The 23,807-nt window shown below is 42.4% G+C and overlaps 1 protein-coding gene across 2 annotated transcripts in view; it reads right to left on the bottom strand.

Annotated features, from left to right (window-relative positions):
• Nucleotides 1-526: 526 nt before the first annotated feature.
• MYO16 (myosin XVI) overlaps nt 527-23,807 on the bottom strand; it is a 491,281-nt gene continuing 468,000 nt past the window's right edge. For both annotated transcript variants that reach the window (XM_040487087.1, XM_040487086.1), the window contains exon 35: nt 527-1,859. In XM_040487087.1, coding sequence (XP_040343021.1) covers nt 1,632-1,859 — 228 coding nt within the window. In that variant the 3' untranslated portion in view covers nt 527-1,631. The remainder of the gene's footprint in view (nt 1,860-23,807) is intronic.

Below are 23,807 nucleotides of genomic sequence, written 5' to 3' on the forward strand. Positions count from 1 at the left end.
CCCACACTCAACAACCTCCCTCTCCAGCCACTGATCCTTCCTCCCTTTGCCCCTGCCTGGGGCCAGGTACCAGATAACTAGGGACCACCCCGCACATGAAGCCCTCTGAAATGATTCAAACTTACCAGATTCTATGCCTGCATACCCTGCATCGCCCAGCCCTTCCCAAGGGCATCATAATAAAAGCTTCGGCTCCGAAGTTCCGTGGCCCCCTTTGCTGCCTAGCCGACCCTGAGCTTCTCCCCCTGGCAGGTAAGAAACTATCTGTTTTAATGGAAACTGTCTCCAGATCTGGCAGCCTCATTATTATTCCTAAATGACAATTATTCTTAAAAACTGACATATGCCTACATGGTGGTTACGTCTGAGTAATCCATAAAATCCTTATTTTAAACCACTAGGGCCTGTAGCCTGCAAAATGCCGTAAGAACAGAAGAAGGTGGGCAGCAGAGACGGGATGGCCTGTCACTGCCCCTGCTGGTCGCGCCAGGGAGACGGCAGCAGCAACAAATAAACACAACCAGAAGAACACAGCTGCACCTTTTATTGGTACGGTGACTTCGCAAAGGCTGGTCTGAATACAGAGTTCCTAGTAGCGACACAGCGCGGTCTGACGGCACGGCTGAGGACGTCCCCGCAGCCACAGAAGCACATGGATAAACGGGGTGGTCGTGTTACAGGGGGGTTGAGCACATACAGCAGGTGAGCCATGCAGCGCAGCTCCGAGGGGACGGCCACCCGGGGACGCAGCATCTCTGCCCCAGGCGGCAAGTCTCAGCGAGCTCCTCTGGATCGCGTAGACCTCTCACTGGAGCGACCCTGTCACCCCACCAGCTACGGATGTGAAGCCACACGTGTCTGAGCTCCTGTGACCGATGGTGGCGCCAGGAAAGGCCACGACGGACGGAAGGAGCTCGCGAGACACGTAAGCAGAGACACGGCGCAGGGAGGAGCGGCCTCCTCATCAGGGAAATGAAAAACTCGGGACTCCGTGCATGCGTGTACAGGCTTGGCGCTGGCGGGGCTGAAGCAGGGGCACAGTCTCGAGGGCTTTAGGTCCTCTAGGAGAAACAAAGAAAAGCATGTGGAGCAAAGAAAATTCTAGAAACGAGCTCTTTCAAACGGGTGTTTTGAAGGGAGCACCACCAATTGCATAAAGTTATAAAACAGGGTAATAAACATGTACATCGTGATCAGGTTTGTAAAGTCCAAGGAAACACCACACCTACAAAGAAACGGAACATGTGTCCCGCACAGCGTGTTCTAGAAAAGCGACGGGCCAGCGAGGAACACGTGGGCGGCGCTACTGTACGGCGGGCGCGCCCTTCCTCCCCCCACGCTTTTCCAGGCCCTTCTCTCGCCAAGTAGGGGAAACACGGCCCCAGGGCCGCGGAGCCCAGGAGCCAGAACGGCCGGATTCCGCCGGAACTGGCGAGAAAGAATGCGCACGCGCACAGCGCATGCGCGCACGCACGTGCGCGCATGCGCACAAGCACAGGCGGGCCCTGTTGGCCTCTGCTGGCGCGTCCTGGGTGGCTCTGCGTCCACGCCGCGGGAAGCACCGGGGACAGGGCAGCCTCGGCGGCGGCCACCACCGGGCAGTGTCGCTGCGTCCACCTGCTGTGCGGCTCTCACATGGTGGAGTCCCACAGCTCGGAAGGCAGCCGGCCGCAGGAGGCCCCGTCAGGCTTCTTCACCAGCGTGGGCTTCTTGCAGGGAGGAGGGGGCGGCGCCCTGGGCTCCGAGGGCTGCAGGAGGTGCTGCCAGTCTCCTCTCCCCTCGCAGAGCTTCCGCCTCCAGTCCAGGAGCTCCTGCAGGGCCACGCTTTCGTTCTCCGAGAGCCTCAGCTGATGGATGACCTGGGGTGTGGGGGGAGGGGAGAAACAGCACACACAGTGAGCGAGTGGAGAGAGGAGAAGAGCCACACCGGGGCCGGGCTGGGTGTGAGGGGGGCTCAGGCGCTGCTTGGAGGCCTCCAGGCACTGCTGTCAAGAAACTATATGGCCGCTGGGCAGGGGGCCGCTGAAATAAGATGGCAGACAACATAGTATGTACGACAGGTGCACCGGCCCAGGACATGAACCTCCAGGCGATTCCAGAAACACTCAAACATGTGTATGCCCTTCGCCCGCTGTCATTATACGTGTTCTTACGACATCTCACACTTTCCCCTCATTTATCACAATTGTAACCCTGTTTGTAATGGGTGCTTTTGGGTTCTTCGAGGCTTGCCAGATGCTAGGGTTCAGCCCTCCCATCTGTGGGAACGTGACCCTACTCCTGACTACAGCAGGATAACCCAAGGATGGAGCCCTGCTCCAGAGGGCCCCTTCACGGTCCGTGTTAACAGAGGACCACACTAATACAGAAGTGGTTTCCAAGAGTTGGGTGTGGCAAGGGACAGCCACCGCAATATCCAACGGGCTAGTATGACCCGGGCACCTGCAACCCCAATGGAGAATCAGCACATACTCCTTTGCAGCAGCAACTCAAAGCAGCGATCTCAACTAGCAGCTATGTGCTCTCTGACCTTGCGCCTACAGAGACAGACTAGGAGAGCATCGTGCGGTGCAATTCCCTCTCGCTTCCTCAGGATACCATTTTTTCTGGCCATTCTAAAGTGAGTATGCCAGACATCCCAGTGGGAACACAGGAAAATTCAGAAGAAACAAGAAGTCTCAACCCACTTCCAAAATACCTACTGCTCTGTTCTGGTGCCCCTTCCAGCCTCCCCAACAAAACAAAAGAGAATACAGGAAAGCAGGACATGGTAGTTGGCTCCTGGGTAGAAGCAGTCATTCAAAAGCAGCAAGCACAGTCAGTGCTCCAGGATGGTTCTAGAGCGAACACCTTTAACCCGGACACGTGAGCCTACTGTCTACCCGCAAAAGAAGAATTAAAGCTAGAATAAAAAAACAAAAAGATGGCAGAAGGTGGAGATGTGGTAAACCACAGAAGCTGGGAATTCAAACCCATACTGGGAGTGCAGAACTAGATTTCTGGAGCTGGTTACTAGCAAAAATAGATCCCTCAGACTGGATGTACATATAATCAGAAAAAAACACACCCCCCCCCCAAAAAAAAAAAACCTAAGTGTGGGAAACAGGACTGTGATGGTCTGATCCCTGAAGCCACCTCCAGGAATCAATGCCGAAGTAGTATCCCCCCACCCCTTAAAAGGGTATTTTTCTCCAGTGTCCAGGAATGCACCAGAACAACCTGGAAATGAGGCAACCTCCTGCTGGGAAGGCTTTTGTGGAAGCCAGACTGACCCTACAGTCACAAAAGTGAGCCAAGAAAGAGAGGATGTAAAAATTATTATTATTGTTTATTTGAGAGAGAGAGAGAGTAAGCTGGGAGGGGCATAGAGAGAGAGAATCCCAAGCAGGCCCCATGCTTTCAGTGCAGAGCCTGATGTGGGGCTGGAACTCACAAACTGTGAGATCATGACCTGAGCAGAAACCAAGAGCCGGATGCTTCACCGACGGAGCCACCCAGGTGCCCCCAAACTATTTTTCAGTAATTATTTGGGGTGCTAAATATGTACCAGGTCCTTTTCTAAGCACCTTAGAAACATTAACTCAAGCAGTCGTCCTGAGAATTGTATAAAGCAGTGCCACCTTTTTGCAGATGAGGAAATTGAGGCCCAAAAATGTAAAGTGTAATTTGCCCAAAGTTCCATGGGAAATGGTGTAACCAACCAGTCAAGCTCTAGAGTCTGTCTTTTTAAGTATTACTTTATGCTGCTTATCACTGACTGAATAGCTGTGGGGCAGAGTTTGATGTATGCTAACGACCAGCATCCCTATGCCATGGTCTTCTTTGTTCCTTTCCTCAGTGGGGTTCACGTGGAATCTGTATGCTTCCCCCACCAATATATTTTAACCCCTCTATTCCCTCCACCAGTGTATGCTCGGCGATTACATTTAGCCTCAATCCTGTTCACTCTATGGTTTTTAAGCATCGTATACACGTTCCTTGACCCATGGTTAGCACATAGTAGCGATCTCTGGAAAATACTGTCATGGGATTTATTCTTGTGAGAGAACATTGAATTCTACCAGTCTCAGCTGATTTTTTCCCGCCAAGTGTCCTTGAGAGATCATCTTTCTTAAGTAACTTAGCTTGAGGATGATCTAATTAGAAACAAAACAAAACTTTCATATCTGCATGGGATTTGATAGGTCATGGCAGTTTACTTACTAGAAGGAAAAAAAAAAAGAGATAAATTACCCAAATCATATATTTAAAGCATCAGATAGCTCTGGCAAACTGAGAACCAGAAAAACTGAAATTCTGGATGGGGAGACTCTTTCTGAACAGATCATTACCAGCTGCTTCCCCCCCCCCCCGCCGGGGACATTTGCCAATTCTGAGTTCTTTTGTAGGTCTAGAGAGCCTTTTCTAGAAGAGAGAGGAACCATACAATGTGTTGCAGTTGTATGAGACTAGAGGCACAAATTGGGAAATTGAGGACCCTCAAAGGATGGCCATTTTCCCCAAGGGACATCTGTTACATTCTTCAGCTGTACGCACGCGTGGTGACTTAAGCCAAAGGCTTATGAAAAGCAGCGTGAAATTCCCCTGCATGGTTGGAGGCACTTCCGAAGCAAGTATCTGACCGGGGAGATAGGAGCCTCAAGCCCCTGACTGCTCTGCAGATTTTGCAGCCGAGTGGGGCACGTGGGCTGGGAGCTCTGAAATGCACAGCTGGAACACATCTGCACTCCATCGGGGCTAAGGAGCACAGACACCTGGCAGGCTCTGGGCCAAAGCATGGCAGGCGGTGCTGCCTGGAGATCAGGGATGGAGTAGACGCAGGCTGGTTCTCCGCTGCAGCTCTATCTATGACTGGATTCTGGAGGTCCTCCCTGCCTCAGCTTCCTAGCGCGATGGTGGAATCTCTGGGGTAGAAAACATCGTCTGCGGGGGGACCTGGGCGGCTCAGTCCGTTAGGTGTCAGACCGAGGCCCAGGGCATGATCTCACAGGGTGTGAGTTCGAGCCCTGTGTCGGGCTCTATGCTGACAGCTCAGGGCCTGCTTGGGATTCTCTGTCTCCCTCCCTCTCTCCTTCTCCACCCCTTGTGCTTTCTCTCTCGGTCTCAAAAGTAAATAAGCCAAAAAATAATAATAAACATAAATAAATAAGTAAATAAATAAAACCATGGTCCACAGCATCTACAGTTTGTTAACACACATGCTCACTGTGCGATCAGAAATTACATGCAGAGACAAGGAAATTTACCCGAGAGTCAAAAGATAAAATGGATTCACAGATGATCCAGATGTAGGGCTAGCTGATAACAACTTGAAAGTACTTATGATGAAATGCCTAGGGGAGAGGAAAAGATGGACAAATCGAGGAGATAGCGGAATATACCCACATAAAAGGAGCCCCAGAAGGAAGAGGTGTACAAAGAACGTGGCAAGGCAATATCCCAACAGATAAGTCCCCCAACTTGCAAATGGAATCAATGCACACACTTCAGAGGCTCAGCAAACCCCACAGAAGGCAGACCACACGCAGGCCACCACCACCAATAAGAAAACACGAGGCGGATCCTAGGAAAGCAAAGGCAAAGCAGAAAAGCTTTAAAACCCTAAAAAAAGACACGTTGCCTTCAGAGGAACAACAGCGAGAGGCAAAACGAACTTCTAAGCAGAAGCCAGGAAACCGCAAATCACAGGTGACAGTACCGGGAGAAAGACTAAGACTAAGACTTAGACTAAGTCTAACTCAGCCTAAGACTCTGTTCTCAAATAAAAATACCCCTCAGAAATAACAATGAAGTAAAGTTGTTTTTAGACAACAAAAAGGAGGATATTTGCCGTCAGAAGTCTTTAATTTTTTTTTTTTTTTAAAGTGAAAGAAAATGATCCCGGACAGAAAAATGTACATTTAAGAGAGAATTAAAGACACCGGAATTAAATCCAGGGGTAAATAGGAGTAACATGCTTGGAACGTCTTGCAGACTATAAATTTTCTGCGGAACAAGAATGCATGCCAACAGCAACGGCGGGAGCCCCGAGGGGTTACGTGGAGTTTAGAGGTTCTAAGGTTCTAGCAATATGAGGAAAATAGCCAAAGTAACAGAATCCCTTAAGAGTCAGTAAGTCAAAAATGCAGGCTTTCTTCTCTAGTGAGACTACAGGAACGACAGGGGAAGAATGTATAATGAGCCAGTTATATGCAGACAATGTGAAATAAGAAATACTGCATTAATTAAAAGAAATCAAGGAGGGTACAGAAAGAATATAAAAATGGAGGCCCAGTCTAACAAAACAGAGAAGAGCCTAAAAACTAGACAAACAGAATCCAAATCTCTACCCAGCTGCTGGCATCGCTCTTCTGTGGCGTGAGGGCCCCGGCTAGATCATGTCCTTGCCAGTGCATCCGATAAGCATCCAGCCCTGTCCACTCACCAGAAGCCGAGTACCACCACTCTGCGTGTCTTCTCAGTCCTAGACTCTCTCTAGCAGAGCCCTTCCTAATGACCAAAGATATATGCGAGATGCGACGCTCTGCAAAGACCTTCATGATAGGAACACATTTGCAGATTGAGCCACTGGATGGCAGTCTGTGGAGAGTGCCTTTTCGTGGCCGCCGATCTGAGGCTTGTGGGGAGGGGTCTTGACATAAAATGCCCCAATCCCCCGAGTTACTGCTTCCCTTTTTTGAAAAAATAAGTAAATAAACGCACTTTCTCAGAGCTTCTCAGTGTTTACTAAAAATATCTGTATTCCCAAGTATATTATAAAAGGTGAAACTCCTATGCCCAAACCATTAGAAAGCATTTTCTTAATGAGGGTATTGATGTCTTGAATAATGGAGTAAGTAAAAAAGACAGCCATCTTTGAATCAACAACCAAGAGCTTTCTGTGCTTCCTTGATAAGCAAAAATTTGACTGATGTTTGCAATAATCAACTAATGCTCAGAATAAACCCTTTCATTGAGAGATCCCATGGAACTTTATGGTCTGTTATGGAGATTAATAGGTATTGAGTAAAGTCTAATAGGCACATAAGGATAGTTGCCAGCATGGTATAAATGAGATGTTAAAATACTAACATTATTGATCGTCGTTTAAGAAAGAAAAACAAAGAATTTTCACAGCTTATTCCTTAGATGAAGGTTAAAATTCCAGGTAAGGATACACGATAGGTCACTACTTTCAACGTAACAAAGTTCAGAGGGCATTTTAAAATTATCATCTGTGAGACAATACATAGAAGATCTGGAGATGAGCGCGGTATGCCCGGATGAATGATGTTCAATCTGCTTTATTTAGATTTATTACATTTATTAGACTGTGAGGCAAAAACTCATATTTGTTACAGGCAGAAAAGGAGCTTTAATATTTTAGAATAGCAAACAAATGCAACTACGGATGTCATTTAAGTGGTGGTCAAGGAGGGACACCTGGGTGGCTCAGTCGGTTAAGCGTCCGACTCTTGGTTTCAGCTCAGGTCATGGGTTCGTGGGTTTGAGCCCTGTGTCGGGCTCTGTGGTAACAGCATGGAGCCTGCTTGGGATGCTCTCTCTCTCTCTCTCTCTCTCTCTCTCTCTCCCTCTTTGCCCCTCCCCTGCTCTCTCTTTAAAAATAAATAAATAAACTTAAAAAAAAATGGTGGTCAGCGCGCCTGGGTGGCTCAGGGAGTTAAGCGTCTGACTCTTGGTTTGGGCTCAGGTCATGATCTCAAGGCTTCATGGGTTCGAGCCCCACATCGGGCTCTGTGCTGGCAGCATTGAGCCTGCCTGGGATTCTCTCTCTTCCTCTCTCTCTGCCCCTCCCCTGCTCACCTCGTCTCTGTCTCTCTCAAAATAAATAAATAAACTTTAAGAATAATGGTGGTCAAGTACTAAATAAGCACCCCAAAGTAGTCACCATATTATTCAGCACTATAAACACATCTGGGTCAATGTTTCTCCATTCTTTTTTTTTTTAATTTTTTTTTCAACGTTTATTTTTTTATTTTTGGGACAGAGAGAGACAGAGCATGAACGGGGGAGGGGCAGAGAGAGAGGGAGACACAGAATCGGAAACAGGCTCCAGGCTCTGAGCCATCAGCCCAGAGCCCGACACGGGGCTCGAACTCACAGACCGCGAGATCGTGACCTGGCTGAAGTCGGACGCTTAACCGACTGCGCCACCCAGGCGCCCCAATGTTTCTCCATTCTTTAAATTTCCTGCCCTCTTGGTAACAACAATAACCCTCTTCCTCTACCATTATTTCGAGTTTCATGATAAATTAAGTATTATCATGAAAAAGGAAATAATGGACTTTTTAACAAAAACTTTAGTTTTGAAAACAGACTTGTAACTACAGAGAACACACTGATGGCTTCCAGAAAGGGAAGGGGTGGGGGGAAGGGAGAAATAGGGGCTGGGAATTAAAGAGAACACTATCATGATGAAAATAATTGTTTGAATTTAGTTTTGGTATTGGGGGGAACCATTTCTTTTCAGGAAGAGAAGAAATGATGCCATCAGGGATGCAACTGGAAATGAGTGCCTAGCATCTGCTGGCTTGACACGCAGGTTTCACTTACTGATTTGTTGTTTGGCTAAAGGATGCCATATGGGTATCTTTTAGCTTCAAGCTTGTTTACCGTTGCTTCAAAGATTTATCTCCACCCCATGTCACTTCAGACAGCTAGTCACTTATTTATTTTCTTTTCTGGCATGTTTTATATTATAGTGTTTGGACACAAAATCATCATCTTTCGGAACCAGGAAGCAAGTGTTATAACTGGGAACTTAGAAATTGTCCCATACCTATGATGCTGGATGTCCACACTCTATCACCTCTCTGCCACACGAATATTACAAATGCTCTGCTGTTTAAAATTTTTTAAAAAATATTTATTTATTTTTGAGAGAGAGAGAGAGAGAGGGAGAGAGAGATTGCAAACTGGGGAGGGGCAGAGAGAGAGGGAAACACAGAATCTGAAGCAGGCTCCAGGCTCTGAGTCATCAGCACAGAGCCTGATGCGGGGCTTGAACTCAAGAACTGTGAGATCATGACCTGAGCCACCCAGGCGCCCCGCAAATGCCCTGCTTTTAAAGGAACCATGCTTAAAAGTGTATTAACGTGTTGCACATGGCGTAGAGATGGAGTTGCTCAAAAAGAAGGAGTTTTTTTAAAACCTTCTTTCCCCCATTTACCTGGGAAAGGGGACTTATGGAGGACGGTCTGGAGAAACTTCACAGAGGAGGAAGTACCATTTGATATGAATGCTGAAAGTTGAGGTTGCCACCATTTGGAAAAGGGGGAAAGAATAGGCAAGAAGAGGCATCTCCACAGGACCCGAGGTAGACAAGTGTCAGTAGTGACCCTGGACTCCCATCCTTTCTCAGAGGACCACCAGTCCATGAGCAGATGGGTGCTGGCTGGAGGCAGCATGGTGGAAGATCCAGGGTCTACAGCAGTGCTTGATTCAAATCTGAAATCTGCCACCCAGTGACAGTCTGTGACCCAACTCATCATCCTCATCTGTAAAGTGGGACCACAGTAACAATCTACCTCCCCAAAACGCGTGAGGATTTACATGAGTAATGTGTGTGGGCCACATAAAAGAGTATGTGAAAATAGTGAGTGCCCTATAAATGTAGGGCATTATGATCTCATCATCATTCGCTCTGTGACTTGAGAAAATCCCTAAACATTGCTGAATGATGATTATCCTGATGAGTCAATTGGACAACATTAAATGAAAACACTTCTCACAACTTAGGGCCTTAAATAAAGATAAAGATAAAAATTAAAATTAAAATAAAAATAGGGCACCTGGGTGGCTCAGTCGGTTAAGCAACTGACTTCGGCTCAGGTCATGATCTCACGGTTCGTGGGTTTGAGCCCTGTGTCGGGCTCTGTGCTGATGGCTCAGAGCCTGGAGCCTGTTTCAGACTCTGTCTCCCTCTCTCTCTGCCCCTCCCCTGCTTATGCTCTGTCTCTCAAAAATAAATAAAAACTTCAAAAAACATTTAAAAAATAAGTAAAAATAAATACAAATACAAATAAGTCTCTTCCTTAGCAACACGAAGCTGTCAAAATACTGAGCACCATACTGCATTTATAAAATAACTATGATTTCTGCATATATGATTTAAAACTGAAGAAAGGTGTACAGAAAGAAATGAAAGGTCCGGAGGTCCTTTGAATTTCAGGAGTAAGATAAAAAAGGGTATAAATAGATTTTAGTAAGTAATTTAAACTGTTAAGCGTAATGTTGCGGAAATTGAGATTTGTATATGTACTTTTCAGGGGTCCTCAAGTTCTCTGGATGATCTAATATATTTCGCATTTTTATTTTCATGATATTTTTTTGAAAAGTAATACAATCGTGCCTTGGATCATTTGAATGCCTACTTTTAAAGCCAGTGCTCAGCGAGACTTTATTCTCTAACTTCTTATTTTATTTACAAGCAGGATGCCACACGGAATATCACTGATATTGTTGCAGGGTAACCAGAAGAGAGTAGTTGTGTTTAATATGCAAATAAGGCATCTCCCCCAAGAAAGCACTAAGTGATATTTCAGCATGGGTGAGATTAATAGTTTCCCAGCAGTTCAAGCAGAGAAAAGTGGAAGGGCCTTGGGTTAACCAACAGCACAAGACAGTAGAAATGTAGTTCTTGGAATCTGAGTCAATGCCACGTCCATATTTTCACCAGGACTCTCATTCCAGCTAAACGCACTCATACCTACCATGAATGTGATAAATTTTAATTGTTTGCTTTTGTAGGTTTTTGCCATGTTGAATTTATAAATTTGCTTCAGTTTTATAGCTGTAATGAGAACAAAGAGGATGAAGACATTTTATGGAACAATGTGTGTGTCTACATTTAATCACCATGATAATAAGTTAACTTCAGAAATGTTAAGGGTTTAGGGGGATTTTTTTTTCGTTTAAAAAGGGTCATATGTAATATGTAAGTGAGAAAATGTTGATCTATGTGGGTAGAATTCCCCGGAGGTAGAATCTGTTGCTTGATCAGATCACGGGTGTCCTTTAGGGTCCCAAATGAGTAAATTAATCTCTGCTCAGCAAGCACAATGCATCCAATGTACTTCGAGAGCTTAAACAGAGTTCGTGTCTGAATGTCTGCATGCAAAGGTTTAAGGGAAGGGAGAGAGTTTCTATCATAATTGACAACCAAGAAAGAATTTACTAAAAATCCAAGCAAACGGGCATTTAGTCGGGCAATTTGAATTGCAATGTGGGAGACAGATTCACGTGGAAACCTGACTCATGTTCCCAGGAAGACAGGGCAGTTACAAAGGCGGAAGGGTGTGAGTGCAGTTCTCAGGTCCTCCAGATAAAAGAGGGGTGGAGAGGAGCGTAGCTCAGGTTGGTTGGGTTAAGATGCAAATTAGGGGCTGAAACTTGTCCAACAAATCGCACTGCCTCCTCTGAAAGTGAAGGCGAACAGCTCCTGGTGTCCTGGTGAGGAAGGACTCACGTCTGGGGGAAGGCTTGCAGCTGGCAAAGAGCTCAGAGGCCCATGAGAACGTGCAGAAATTCCCCCTCCCTGGTGGCCTCCTGATGCTGTTTTCAGAGACGCTTGCAGCCAGGCTTACTTGCTCTATATTGAAATCTTCTTTCACACAGTCTATCAGACTTGTGTTTTCATTTTTTTAAAAAATAAACTTAGGGCCAATTGGGCACCTCACCCCCATCAGGGACAGGGAAGGAAAGGAGAGTGCCTTCAAGCAATGGCGGACTGACCCCGATCTTACACTTGAGATGTAGTTCACATGTCACAGATTCAGATAAGACCCTTTCAAACACCATACAGCCCTGGGAACTTATTCAAAATGCTCTGTTGCTCTGAAGTCACATAGGGTGTGGGTGGTCCCAGACCCATTAGTTACTCGGAATTCAGACATGGCTAGATGGCTCTGAATGGCTAGTGCGTGGGGCCATTGAAAGACAGTGGGACAGTCACTGCAGACTTCAGGGTGGCCAGAGAGTGCAATGCCTTAGACGATCAGACAAGCTTACCCTATGCAGTGGTCGGAGAGTTTGTGTTTCCCCCACCCCAGATTCGCATGTTGGGATCCTGACCCTCAGTGTGGTGCTATCTATAGCTGGGGCTTTGGGGAGGTGATGAGGTCATGAGGGTAGAGCCTCAGTGAATGGGATTAATGGTTTTATAAAAGAGACGTCACAGAGCCCCCTCACCCCTTCTGCCTCTGAGGACACAGAGAGAAGTCTGCGACCTGGAAGAGACCCCTCTCCTGACCGTGCAGGTACCCCGACCTTGGACTTCTGGCCTCAGAACTGTGAGAAACACATTTCTGTTGTTTATAAGCCACCCAGTCTGTGGCATTTTGTTATAGCGGCCCAAGCAGACTAAGACATCCCATGCCCAGAATTATTATTTTTGGATGGCGTGGGGAAAAAAATGATACTATGGTGTAAGAGGTACAACCCCCAGACTTCTAGAAAATGGAGCAGGCCATCTGTCCATTTAAATGCCTTTGAAAACAAAGTCAGTACAGGATCTAATAATATACCTGGAAATTATTCTGTGATTTTTATTTTAAAATTTGACATTCGAAAGAAGTAGGAAAGCTTCAAAGCTTAGGGGCCAGTTGTTATTTGGAGTGGGAAAGCCGAAAGTCACAGTTCATGGGGAGTTGGGACAATCTGGCCCTCAAAGGAACAGACAGATGGAGCCACCTCGCAGCCATGCAAGGCCTGGCAGCATCATCGGAGTGTCCCAACCTCCCCCCACCCCCCCACCAAGTGGGCTGCACGGGATGGGGTGGTGTTTGTGATCTACAACCTCTGGTCAGTTTCGACCTCCTCAAACCTGTAGCCTCACGTTCTCCTCTCTGTTCTCAAGGACAGATCAGGGAAGGCAAAGACAAGCCATCCACACTCAATAAACAGGTGCCTCGGAACACCTCCTTTCGAGCTCCCAGCGGGCGCGAGCAGATATACATGAACCACATGGTCCAGGCGTTTCCCTGTGGGCTGCAATACTCATCCTCAAGCAAAATCCCCTCCTTTCTGCAGGGTCTTAACAGGAAGATTACCTCATCGATAGTGTAATCCTTAGGGAATAGTGCCACTTGTAACACCTGCTATTACTACGTCAACGACTCACTCTAGGGATTAAAAAAAAAGGGTTTCATCCTGTTTTTGAGAAAATCTTGCTGATTTGATATTTAGAAGTTCAAGACATGAATCTAGTTCTCATTTCCCCGCCTGGACTTGTAAAGTATTTTGTGTCTTCTAAAGTCCAGAGGTATCAGGCAGACATGAAGACAGAATTTGCTAAAAGGATGTAAAGACTGAGTTCATGGAAGGTCTACATCTCAAATGGGTCATTTTCACTAGGTTCCTCCCTTTCCAGGGTCAATGACTCTCTCACAAGCCAGAGAAAACCACAACGTGGTGTAAAGGCTTAATGAGGTTTATTACTTGTATATCTTTTTCATTAATTTTCAACAGATTTCTATTGTGTCATTAATAGAATTCTCTGAGATGAACTAATTAAAAAATGAGATATAAATTTCTTTACTTCCTGTGGATACGCACTTCTATGAATAATATTAATAAATGTAAATTAATAATTTGCTACTGATGTTTTACCTTAAGTCTTTCCCTTCCAGGATAAAAATAGACTTTGTTAAATAATTCATATGTAAAATCATGTTGCTGTTCATTTGTCGCAGAATTGATTTCTCTATTGACTATTCACCCGAAGGTGAAAAGAGGCATTTACTGACATTTATGGAAATTAAAACAAGGAAGCTTCTTGGCTGACTGAATAGTGAATATTAGTGTTTCAAATGCAAATCCCATTCCTACTTGATGCTAACAAGATGTTGGAGGAGAAACCATTAAAAAGTGAAATTTGAAAATCACAGTTTCCAAAGCCAAAGTCTACCTAAATAGAACTGAAAGATGTGGCATAACATAACATGTGATTCAAAAAAAAACTTTGATGAAAGCGTTGTATATTTTCATTCTGTGAAAAAAAAAAATTAAGAAAATGATCTGAATGTCAAAGTAGCATTTCTGGTTTAGGCAAAAAAGAGTTGATCCTTCTAACTCAGAAATAGGTATTTATACAGGATTTCAATTGAGTTCATTCTTGCTCTTTTGTTTCTTCTGTTGCCATTTTGTTTCCTTTGTTGCCAAGGGGCCAAATAAAGGGGAAAATATCTTTTTAAAGGCACTTTGCGAATTCTATGGTAAGCAATGGGCAACCAGGCAGTGAGGGAGGAGAGAGAGAATTTGAGCTTTTTACCTTATCTTTCAGTTTGATTTCTTAAAAAAGTTACTAACTGTTCTTGACTTTTATAAGTAGTACTATACTGGAACACATTTAATATCATTGAAATGGACATTTATTTGCATTTGGTAGATGATTTTAGGTTAATAGCTATGAATGAAAATGGACTCTGATGAGTGAATGTATAGTTCTTCCTATTAATGGACAGTTATAAAATAGAAATTTATGATTGTACTATACATCATGCAATGTAATTAATTTGTGACATGCTGGGATATGGATTTTATATGAGCTCTGGTCTTTCACCTCAATTCATTAAAAAAAAAAAACAAAAAAACCATGGCAGCATCAGTATGAGTGACTAGATTGTAACAAATTGATAACCTATATTTAGGGTATGTTTGTAGTAATGACGTATGACAGTAATGGGGTTGGAATCCAGAGAATATACAGAAAAACATAAATCTATTATACTGGAAACACGGAAAGTAAGAACATTACAATTTTTTTTTTAAAAAACGTGTTTCTTGGGATTATATGGGAGACTCACCGCCAACAACAGGAGGTATTATTGAGGATAATTAATCTACTAGGTTTGATCTTTCCAAAGAATAAATCTATTCATGTAATTGCTGTGTTCAAAACGCTGCAGTGCCGCCATTTTGCCTGGCCTAAACCATCAAGTCTCCACTCTTTAGCAGGTCGTGGGAAGTCCAGTATTTTCTGGCCACGCTGATTATTACTGCTTCGTCACCATCCATTCTTCCACGGACTCTCTCTGTCAGCCCATCAGATGTAGCCAGAATACACCTGAAGTTCTGTTTCTCTGCAGTGGTCCCATCTGTACGCCTAAACGTGGGATCCTTTGAGGCTTCTAAGGCCCTATGTCTAACATCATCTTCATGCTATTATTTTATATTCTTAAAGCATTTTTCACATGTGATTATTCTAGTAGTTTCTCATAACCATGTGAAGTAAGCAGGTTCTGTATTATTAGCCTCATTTCAGAGATGCTGAAACTCATCTTTAGAGCCCAAACTCACTTGGCTAGTACCTGATGCATGCAAGTTCAAGCACACTGAGTTTAGCTGGTCTTCTCGGGTACAAACAAAAGGACGTCCTTGTGTGTGAACCAGCAGGTCAAACCATGGTAGTGAAGTCTCCAGAGCCTTTGGAGGCTGCATGTAGAAGGATCCTCTCTCTTGTTTGGTTGTTCCGCTCGCCAGGATCCTCATTTGCGTTAGTATGTAGGACACAGTCTATCTGTTAATTTATTGATATCACAATTTTTTTTTTCTGGAAACAACCACAATCTGTGTGTTATGGCAATAAATATAATTAAACAAGAATGAGAAAAGACACTTCAGGAAACTGGATATTAATAAAATAACCTAATCCGAGTTGATCTTTGAAAATCAGATAATTAGGAGAAGGGCATAGTTTAGCAACTCCATGAGCCATGGGATACACTGTGTTGGGGAAAGTTATTCTCTGTCATCAACCTTGATCTTTCCGTCCAAAATGGAGTTACTGGAGTTCAAGTTTCCACTTGAAAACTGGAAGTAAGAGAGGCCCTTCTTTACAATAATTACATGCACAAAAAGGTCCTATAAGTATTAAAACATTTCTCAAGGTGCCCAAGTTGTTATACAGGATTAACTTTGTGCCTGGGACAAATTAAGTCCACAGGTTTTAAGGAATTTCTGAGTTATAAGCTTTCCTCCCTCTCTCTCTCTCTCTCTCTCTATATATATATATATATTCATTTAAACATATTGGAATATTGCTTACATCCATATATATATTCCAAATATTCCAATAATTCTATCATCAGAAGATATAATTTTTGATATCATAAATACTACAGGGGCACCTGGGTGGTTCAGTTAGTTAAGCGTCTGACTCCCGATTTCCACTCAGGTCATGATCTCACTGTTCGTGAGTTCGAGCCCATGTCAGGCTCTCTGCTGGAGGCACGAAGCCTGCTTGGGATTCTCTCTCTCCTCTCTCCTCTCATTGCCCTTCCCCCTGCTCATGTGCACATGCTCTCTCAGAGCTCTCTCTCAAAATAAATACTTAAACTTTGAAAAACAGACTTCTTTCCAAAAATATCTAATAAAAATCACCTGGAAGTGTATAAAATTAATTTGAATCCACTTGGGCTTTAAGATCCAGGCTTTCTATATCATTGACTTCGTGAAACTTCTTCCCAATATCACAGTTCAGTTGCTTTAGAACCTATTTCTGACAGTCAGGTTTTTTGTTTTTTGTTTTTTTTTTTTTTTTCATAAAATAAATGCTTTCACCATAATTAGCTGATTACAATTTCAGCACAATTGAAAACTTTCCGTTCTTTCAGTCTGAATTTTGCATTTAAAAAACGTTAGGCCGCATTCGTGTCCAGAGCACCACATGTAACAAGTCAGGGAATGAGCGACACAGGTTCCCAAGTGACTCTCTTCCAGTTCTCTTTATCTTGAGCGGAAATAGAGCTGTTTGTCTACATTTTCTCCTTACAGAAAAGGCAAGCGATTACCTTTCACTTTAGATTTAGAGCAGACCCAAGTTTTCAAACCTGGCAAATGGTTCTCAAGAAAGACAGTACAATAAAAGTCCTAATTGATATTTTACATTTAGCCCCTAGCTGTAGTTTACAATGAGAAAGTCTCCCTTTTCTAGACTTAACACTTACCACGGATGCCGATTCCAACTTGTCTTCATTTAAACATCTAGCAATACGTAGAGTTCACGTCCCTTCAGCCACACTGGCCACCTTGCAACTCAGGCAAGGTCCTATTTCAGGGCCTTTGCTCTCCCCCCACCTAGAATGTTCCACCCTGACATCAGCATGGCACACTCCCTACTTCTTTGCTCTGTCTTTGATCAATGAAGCTTTTGTTGACTTTCTTAGAACTCGCTACTCAACCCAACCTCCTTCCATATCTGCTCTTGTCACTCCCAAGCTTGCTTATCCTGTTTACCTTTCCTCGTATGTTTTATTACCTTTTAGCATTTTATACATCTCACTTAAATATCATTCATTGTTTGCTTTCCAATGCTAGAATTTAACTCCCAGGAGGGCAAGGACGTTTGTTTTATAGACCAAGGTGCCTAGATCTGTGCTGGACACAAGTTGGTACCCAGTAAATATTTGTGGAATGAATAAATGAATCTCTGAAAATTCAGTTCTGTGCCACCCACTTCCTTAGAATCCAAAACACTGTATGTATCTTATTATATGCTTTAAGTTGTTTTATGCATTATGCATAAATATATGCATATAATTGTGCAGAGTTGTATACAAGAAAAGCACACTGTTTTATACATAAAACATATAAAGGCATATTGTTCTTTATAGCCAATATAAGGGATGTTCCAGAGTCTTTTCTGTTGCATGTGACTTTTACATAACACGCCAGCTTTAGAGCCTAATAACCATATAAAATGTGACTTTAATATCCTCCAACCAGTCATGCAACTGCCTGTGATTCTATTTACCAAGTTTACTGGTACATTTTTAACATGAGACTGAATTTAAATATTTGAATAAATTTAGGAAGTATTCTATCAGTCTGCTTCTCTTAATTCATCGAAAGCTGCTACCAGATGACAATTACACTGAGTTGGCAATTTATTGAGCGTTTGTGTTGGAATGCAAAAATGATTAAGATACAGTCAATGCATTCTCTATATGCTCAAAGTCCCAGGGTCTACACACATGTGCATAATTATAATACAACAAAATAGGTCATATAAAGAAGATATGCACTGTAGAATTACAGGGACCAATTTATAAAGGCAAATGACGACTTTGCTTAGAAGGAGTGCTCAAGGAAAGCGATCAGGAGGCAAGGAATATTAAAGAAGAGTCTAGAAGGTCAGAGATGAATACAGAAAACAGTCCATTTCAGGCAATGTACTCAGCATTGAGAGGAAGCGGGAAAATGGCCTTATATTGTAAAAGGCAGGGGAGAATCGTTATTGGCACAGAAAAATATAAAACTACATTGTCAATTTACACCATTCTCAAAAATAAAGTCCAGGTAGTTTAAATTCCTAAATGCAAGAAAAAAAGAAAAAAATGTAAAAACAACAACAAACCACACACACACACACACACACACACACACACACACACCCTAAACTTTAAAACATATATGGAGAGTGAGATCTTTATGGCAGCAGGGTAAGAGAACTTTTGGGGGAGGGCTTTCTCAATGAGAAAGATTTTTTAAACAGTACAACAAAAGCACAATCTATAAAGATAAAGGTTAATCAGTTTGACTATATTAAAGCTATAAATTTATGTGTGGTAAATGCGTCAGCTGGGCCACAATGAAAGAAGCCCACCTCTGCCTATTTCTCTCAGTAATTATATCTAAACTTTGGACAAAACACACATCTATCTGAGGACCAGAAAAGTAAACCAAAACAAGTGAACTGTGGAGGGAAATCCAAATTTGGAGAATGCACGCAGAATAAGGACACACTCGGATTAAGGAAAACTAGGAAGTTCTTGAGGCTGATGGAAATGGAACTAGAAGGAGTGAAGCTATAGAAATGGTAAGTACTGGGATAATAAAAAGAAGATTTTTCTCTACTGACGTTGTCTGAAGCGTGCATGACAGTTTAAGGCAAAACTTATAACACCTCCTAGGAGAATGTGTTCAATGTATGCAGATACAACGTTTCTGACAACAATTACGTAGATGTAAAATATGTGACAGTTATAAAGAATGTAGATGTAATATATTTATAACTGTGTAAACGTATGTAGATGTAGCATATGTGGTGATGATAAAGTAAAGATCAGCGAAAGAGGTTAAAAGGAATGATACGGTTGACTGCAAATAGAGTGACAGGTGTGTATATATTACAATTGCTAAATCAACTACCAAGAAAACACACACAAAGACATATAGCTGAAATGCCAACAGATAAATTAAAATAGAGGACTTAAAAATACTCAAATAATCTGAAAGAAAGCATTATTGGGAAATAGAAGAAGAACAAAAACGGTGGTGAGAAACAGAAAAACATAAAATGGACAGACCAAAATCCAATCACATCCATAATTACATTAAATGTAAATGGTCTGAACACACCAAATAAAATACAAAGACTATCAGACTGGATAAAAAATAAACAAGACACATCTATATATTATTTATAAAAATCACAAGTTAAATATAGAGACATAAATAGGTTAAAAGTAAAGGCATGGATTTTCATTGGGATGGTGAGGGGGTTAATAGTTCTGATAATAGTTGCATAACCCTAACAGCTTACTAAAGAACCCTGGATTGTATAGTTTAAAGGTGTGAACTGTATGGTATGTGAATTATATCTTAATAAAGCTGTTTAAAAGTAATTAAATGAATGGAAAAACATACCTTGCACACAATGATCAAAAGAATGGTTATTTTAATTTCAGTCAAAGAAGACCTCAGGAAAAGGAATATTAATTATCAGAAGTACAAATGATAAACAGATCTATTCATCAAAAAGATGCAATACTCTTCAAGGTCTACACACCTAATGACAAAACTTCCAAATATATAAGGTAAAAACTGATTAACCTGAAAGGAAAAGTAGCCAAAATCTCAATTATAGATGGAGACTCAGGGTACTCTTCTCTCAGTATTCAGTGGAAGAAGTGGACAGAAAATCAGTCACAATACAGAAGCCCCACACAACACGGTCAATCAACTTGACCCAACAGACATTTCCAGATCACTATATGACAATAGCAGGATACTCCTTTCCATGGAAATTCCACCCAGATAGACCCTATTCTGGGCCATAAAGTAATTCCTGATAAATTGAAGAGAACTGAAATTATGGAAAGTATATATTCTGAGATCATAATGCAGCTAAACTAGAAATAAAAAACCAGAAAGATATCTGGAAAGTCCTCCAATGTTTGGAAGGCAACAACATTAGTCAAAGAGGAAACCCTAAGAGAAATCAGAAAGCATGAATTGAATGAAAATAAAAGCAAAACTATCAGAATTTTCAGAACACAGGTAACATAGCCAGAGATGGGAGTGTACTACATTAAATACTATTAGAAAAAACAGAAGGCATGAAATCAATGTTCTACACTTGCTATTTAAGAAACTAGAAATAGAACCAATTATACCCAAAGCAAGCAAAAGGAAGGAAATATTAAAGAGCACAGAAATCAATGAAGCAGAAAAATAATAGAGAATATCAATACAATCAAAAGCTGTTTTTAAAAGATCAATGAAGTTGACAGACTTCTGGTTAGACTAAGAAAACACTATAACCAGGGGCACCTGGGTGGCTCAGTCGGTTAAGCATCCGACTTTGGCTCAGGTCATGATCTCACAGTCTGTGGGTTCGAGCCCTGCATCGGGCTCTGTGCTGACAGCTCAGAGCCTGGAGCCTGCTTCCGGTTCTGTGTCTCCCTCTCTCTCTGCCCCTCCCCTGCTCATGCTCTGTCTCTCTCTGTCACAAAAATAAATAAAAACATTAAAAAAAATTAAAAAAAAAAAAAAAGAAAACACTATAACCAAAGTGTTTGCCATGCAAGTGACTGACGGGGAATATTATTCAGAATATGTAAAGAATTCTTTCAAGTCCTCTAGAAACTCACGCAAACCAGTTCGGAAATAGGAAAAGGATATCTTTGGGCTACTAGGTCTGAGGACATATGAAAACGCTCGACGGCAACCAGGGAAATGTAAGACAAAGCCATAATAAGATCTGTTTTACACTTACCACATCATTAAAAAAAATAAAATTAAATTGAAAAATTAAAAAAGAAAGATTAATTAAACCAAGCGACTTTCAGGAAAAAAAGTTGGGGGAGAAACATTCCCTTTTAGAGGTGTGTTCAACTATTTTGGGGAATTATTGGCAGTAACTCCTATGGTTGAAAATGTGCACCCTCAGAAATGCAGTATTTCCATTTCTAGGGGAAACCTTTGGATTTTTTTCCCCCTAAATTACAAGTTAGGGGCACATTCTATGATCTTCACCGTAGCACTGTCTGTAACAGTAATAATTTGGAAACTTGCTTTTGATCAAGTTTTCCACTCCACTTTGTCAAACTGCAAACATGTTGTTTTTAAGAAATGTCATGAATATATCTATGGAAACCCTCTTTCTGGGAAAAGTTTAAACTGGAGGAGGCATATTGACACCTACAGTTATGTTTTTAATTAAAAAAAATTTTTTTGGTGTTGAAAGGGAGCTTCTAGAGGCACCAGTAAGGATCTGTGCCAAAGCCCTGGTTGTAGCCCTCTGGCAAATGTTTGTGCATCTAAGTCCGTACTGCCATATTGTCCCTGGACATTCAGTACATCCCCGTGCATCTTTCATAGAGCTCACTGGATTAAGATTCTCAGGACCCCGAGAGACACGTCCAACCACCTTGTGAGGATCTGGAGGAAGACAGTCTGGCTGCCAGAGGCACTGCTGTCCCCTGAGGCTGGGGGTGGCAGCAAGGCGAGACCCACCCTTCCCGCTGGGGCAGGGTGTTCCTAAGGCCTTGCCTCTTCCAATGGACTTGCTCTCTCCTGGGCTTGCTGAGGGAACTTGAACGCAATGTTGTGCTCAGAGCCTGTGAGTGTGTCCCCTGTAATCTCCCTTCCTACTGCCTCCCTCCTACCGCTCCACGTTAAGGCTTTACATTTAACCTTGAGCTAATACTCAGAATGAAACAGCAAATGAGAGCACCATGCATCCAAATGGGGGACAAAACACCTCAACAAGTAGAAAATAATTCGCAAATCAGTTCAGAGTGACACCTTTATGTACACTGTAAAAGCATACGAATCATCCATTTTTACTTACGGACATGATATAATTTATGGGTACATTCATATTAGTAAAAGTGCAAACATGGATGGAGGGTTATGCCCTAATTTCCGGATGGGATTCACCCCGGCATGGCAGGTGGGGATGGGATATAGATTTCTCTAAAATATATGGTGCCAGAGCAGATATGATGAAATGTAACGATTTATTGAAGTTGGGTGTTTTACTCATCACTGTGCTCCCTCCCCCAAATATATAGTATTCCACAGCAAAATGTTTTTGAAAATCACATACATGCCAGCCACATTTTATCAAAATCCCAGAGAAGTGCTGTGTCATGCTGGTTCTGTGTAACCCCCTATATATTTTAGATAGCGTCTACTATGTTAGAATCAGAATTGATGTTCAGAATACTGACCTTGAAAAAAAAAAAAGAACACCAAGATAACATAGCAAACATTGTTTATACGCACTTGTTGTATGGCAGGCTGCAGGCTTGACATGTTACAGGTATTTTCTTTAATCAATTTGAAAACTAACTGCTACGTTCTGTACCTACCTGCTAAATAACAGTTATGGCATTTATACCCATAAATTTTGTTTTTTCTTTTTCTCTTTAGTTTTGTTTTCCTTTTTCTTTTAGTTTTTTCTTTTCTTTTAATTTTAAAAATTAAATCTTTTTTTTTTAATTTTTTTTTCAACGTTTATTTATTTTTGGGACAGAGAGAGACAGAGCATGAATGGGGGAGGGGCAGAGAGAGAGGGAGACACAGAATCGGAAACAGGCTCCAGGCTCTGAGCCATCAGCCCAGAGCCCGACGCGGGGCTCGAACTCCCGGACCGCGAGATCGTGACCTGGCTGAAGTCGGACGCTTAACTGCGCCACCCAGGCGCCCCCAAAATTAAATCTTTTTAAGGGAATAGTGCAGTTCCTAAGTTAACTAGAATTTGTACTCAACCACATTTTCTCAGATGCAATGTTACTTCCTCCCTCATACAGTGGTATTGACTCACTATAGCCTTCCCATCTGTAAGGTGAGCATGGAGAGATATCACAAGACCTTCTTATTTTGCATTCTTCTCATATTTCTTAAAACTGAATTATCTCCTCATTGATAATAGTCAACGTGTTCACTAGAAAAATATGCATTTGAATGCATTTGGGAGAGACACAGGGTGCAATTTTATGGAGGAAAAATACAAAATAGGAGATCTGCTTTTGTCTTTTATTTCACAAGTTTCTCTATAACTATACAGGATTCTTCCCTTCTCTTTTGAAAATGCTGCCACTCAACTCATACCATCAAATTAATTTACTGCCTTCCCTGAATCAGCTGTGTGAACGAGCTTCCCATGATATGTCTTGTCTCGTGTTTGCAGCTTATAAATGAAATATTTATACCTTACCTTTTGAAACAGTTATCTAATTTCTATTTCCCACCATGCGCTTTAGAATCCTCCCTTAATGATTGAGTGTGTCTACATTTTGTGATTTTATCTAGCACTGTTTCTCTGCCATGATACCTATCAGGCATTCACGTGACAAATACGATGAAATACTGAGAAGGCACTGGCTTTATTTAGTGCCCCCACCAGTCTTCACTTTGTTGATATGTGACATTACAAAAAGGTTTCTTTGCTGGTTCAGTAAAACAAACCACATAACAATTTGTCTCTTGACTGTGGATCAATTGACATTGATTACGTTTCTGCTTTCTTTGGTGGCGGTGGTCTGAGTGGGCTAAATACTCATGAAGCTCTTGGGTGC

The sequence above is a fragment of the Herpailurus yagouaroundi genome, unplaced genomic scaffold (genome assembly GCF_014898765.1).
Source record: "Herpailurus yagouaroundi ecotype Mexico unplaced genomic scaffold, PumYag 164, whole genome shotgun sequence".
NCBI lineage: Eukaryota > Metazoa > Chordata > Mammalia > Carnivora > Felidae > Herpailurus > Herpailurus yagouaroundi.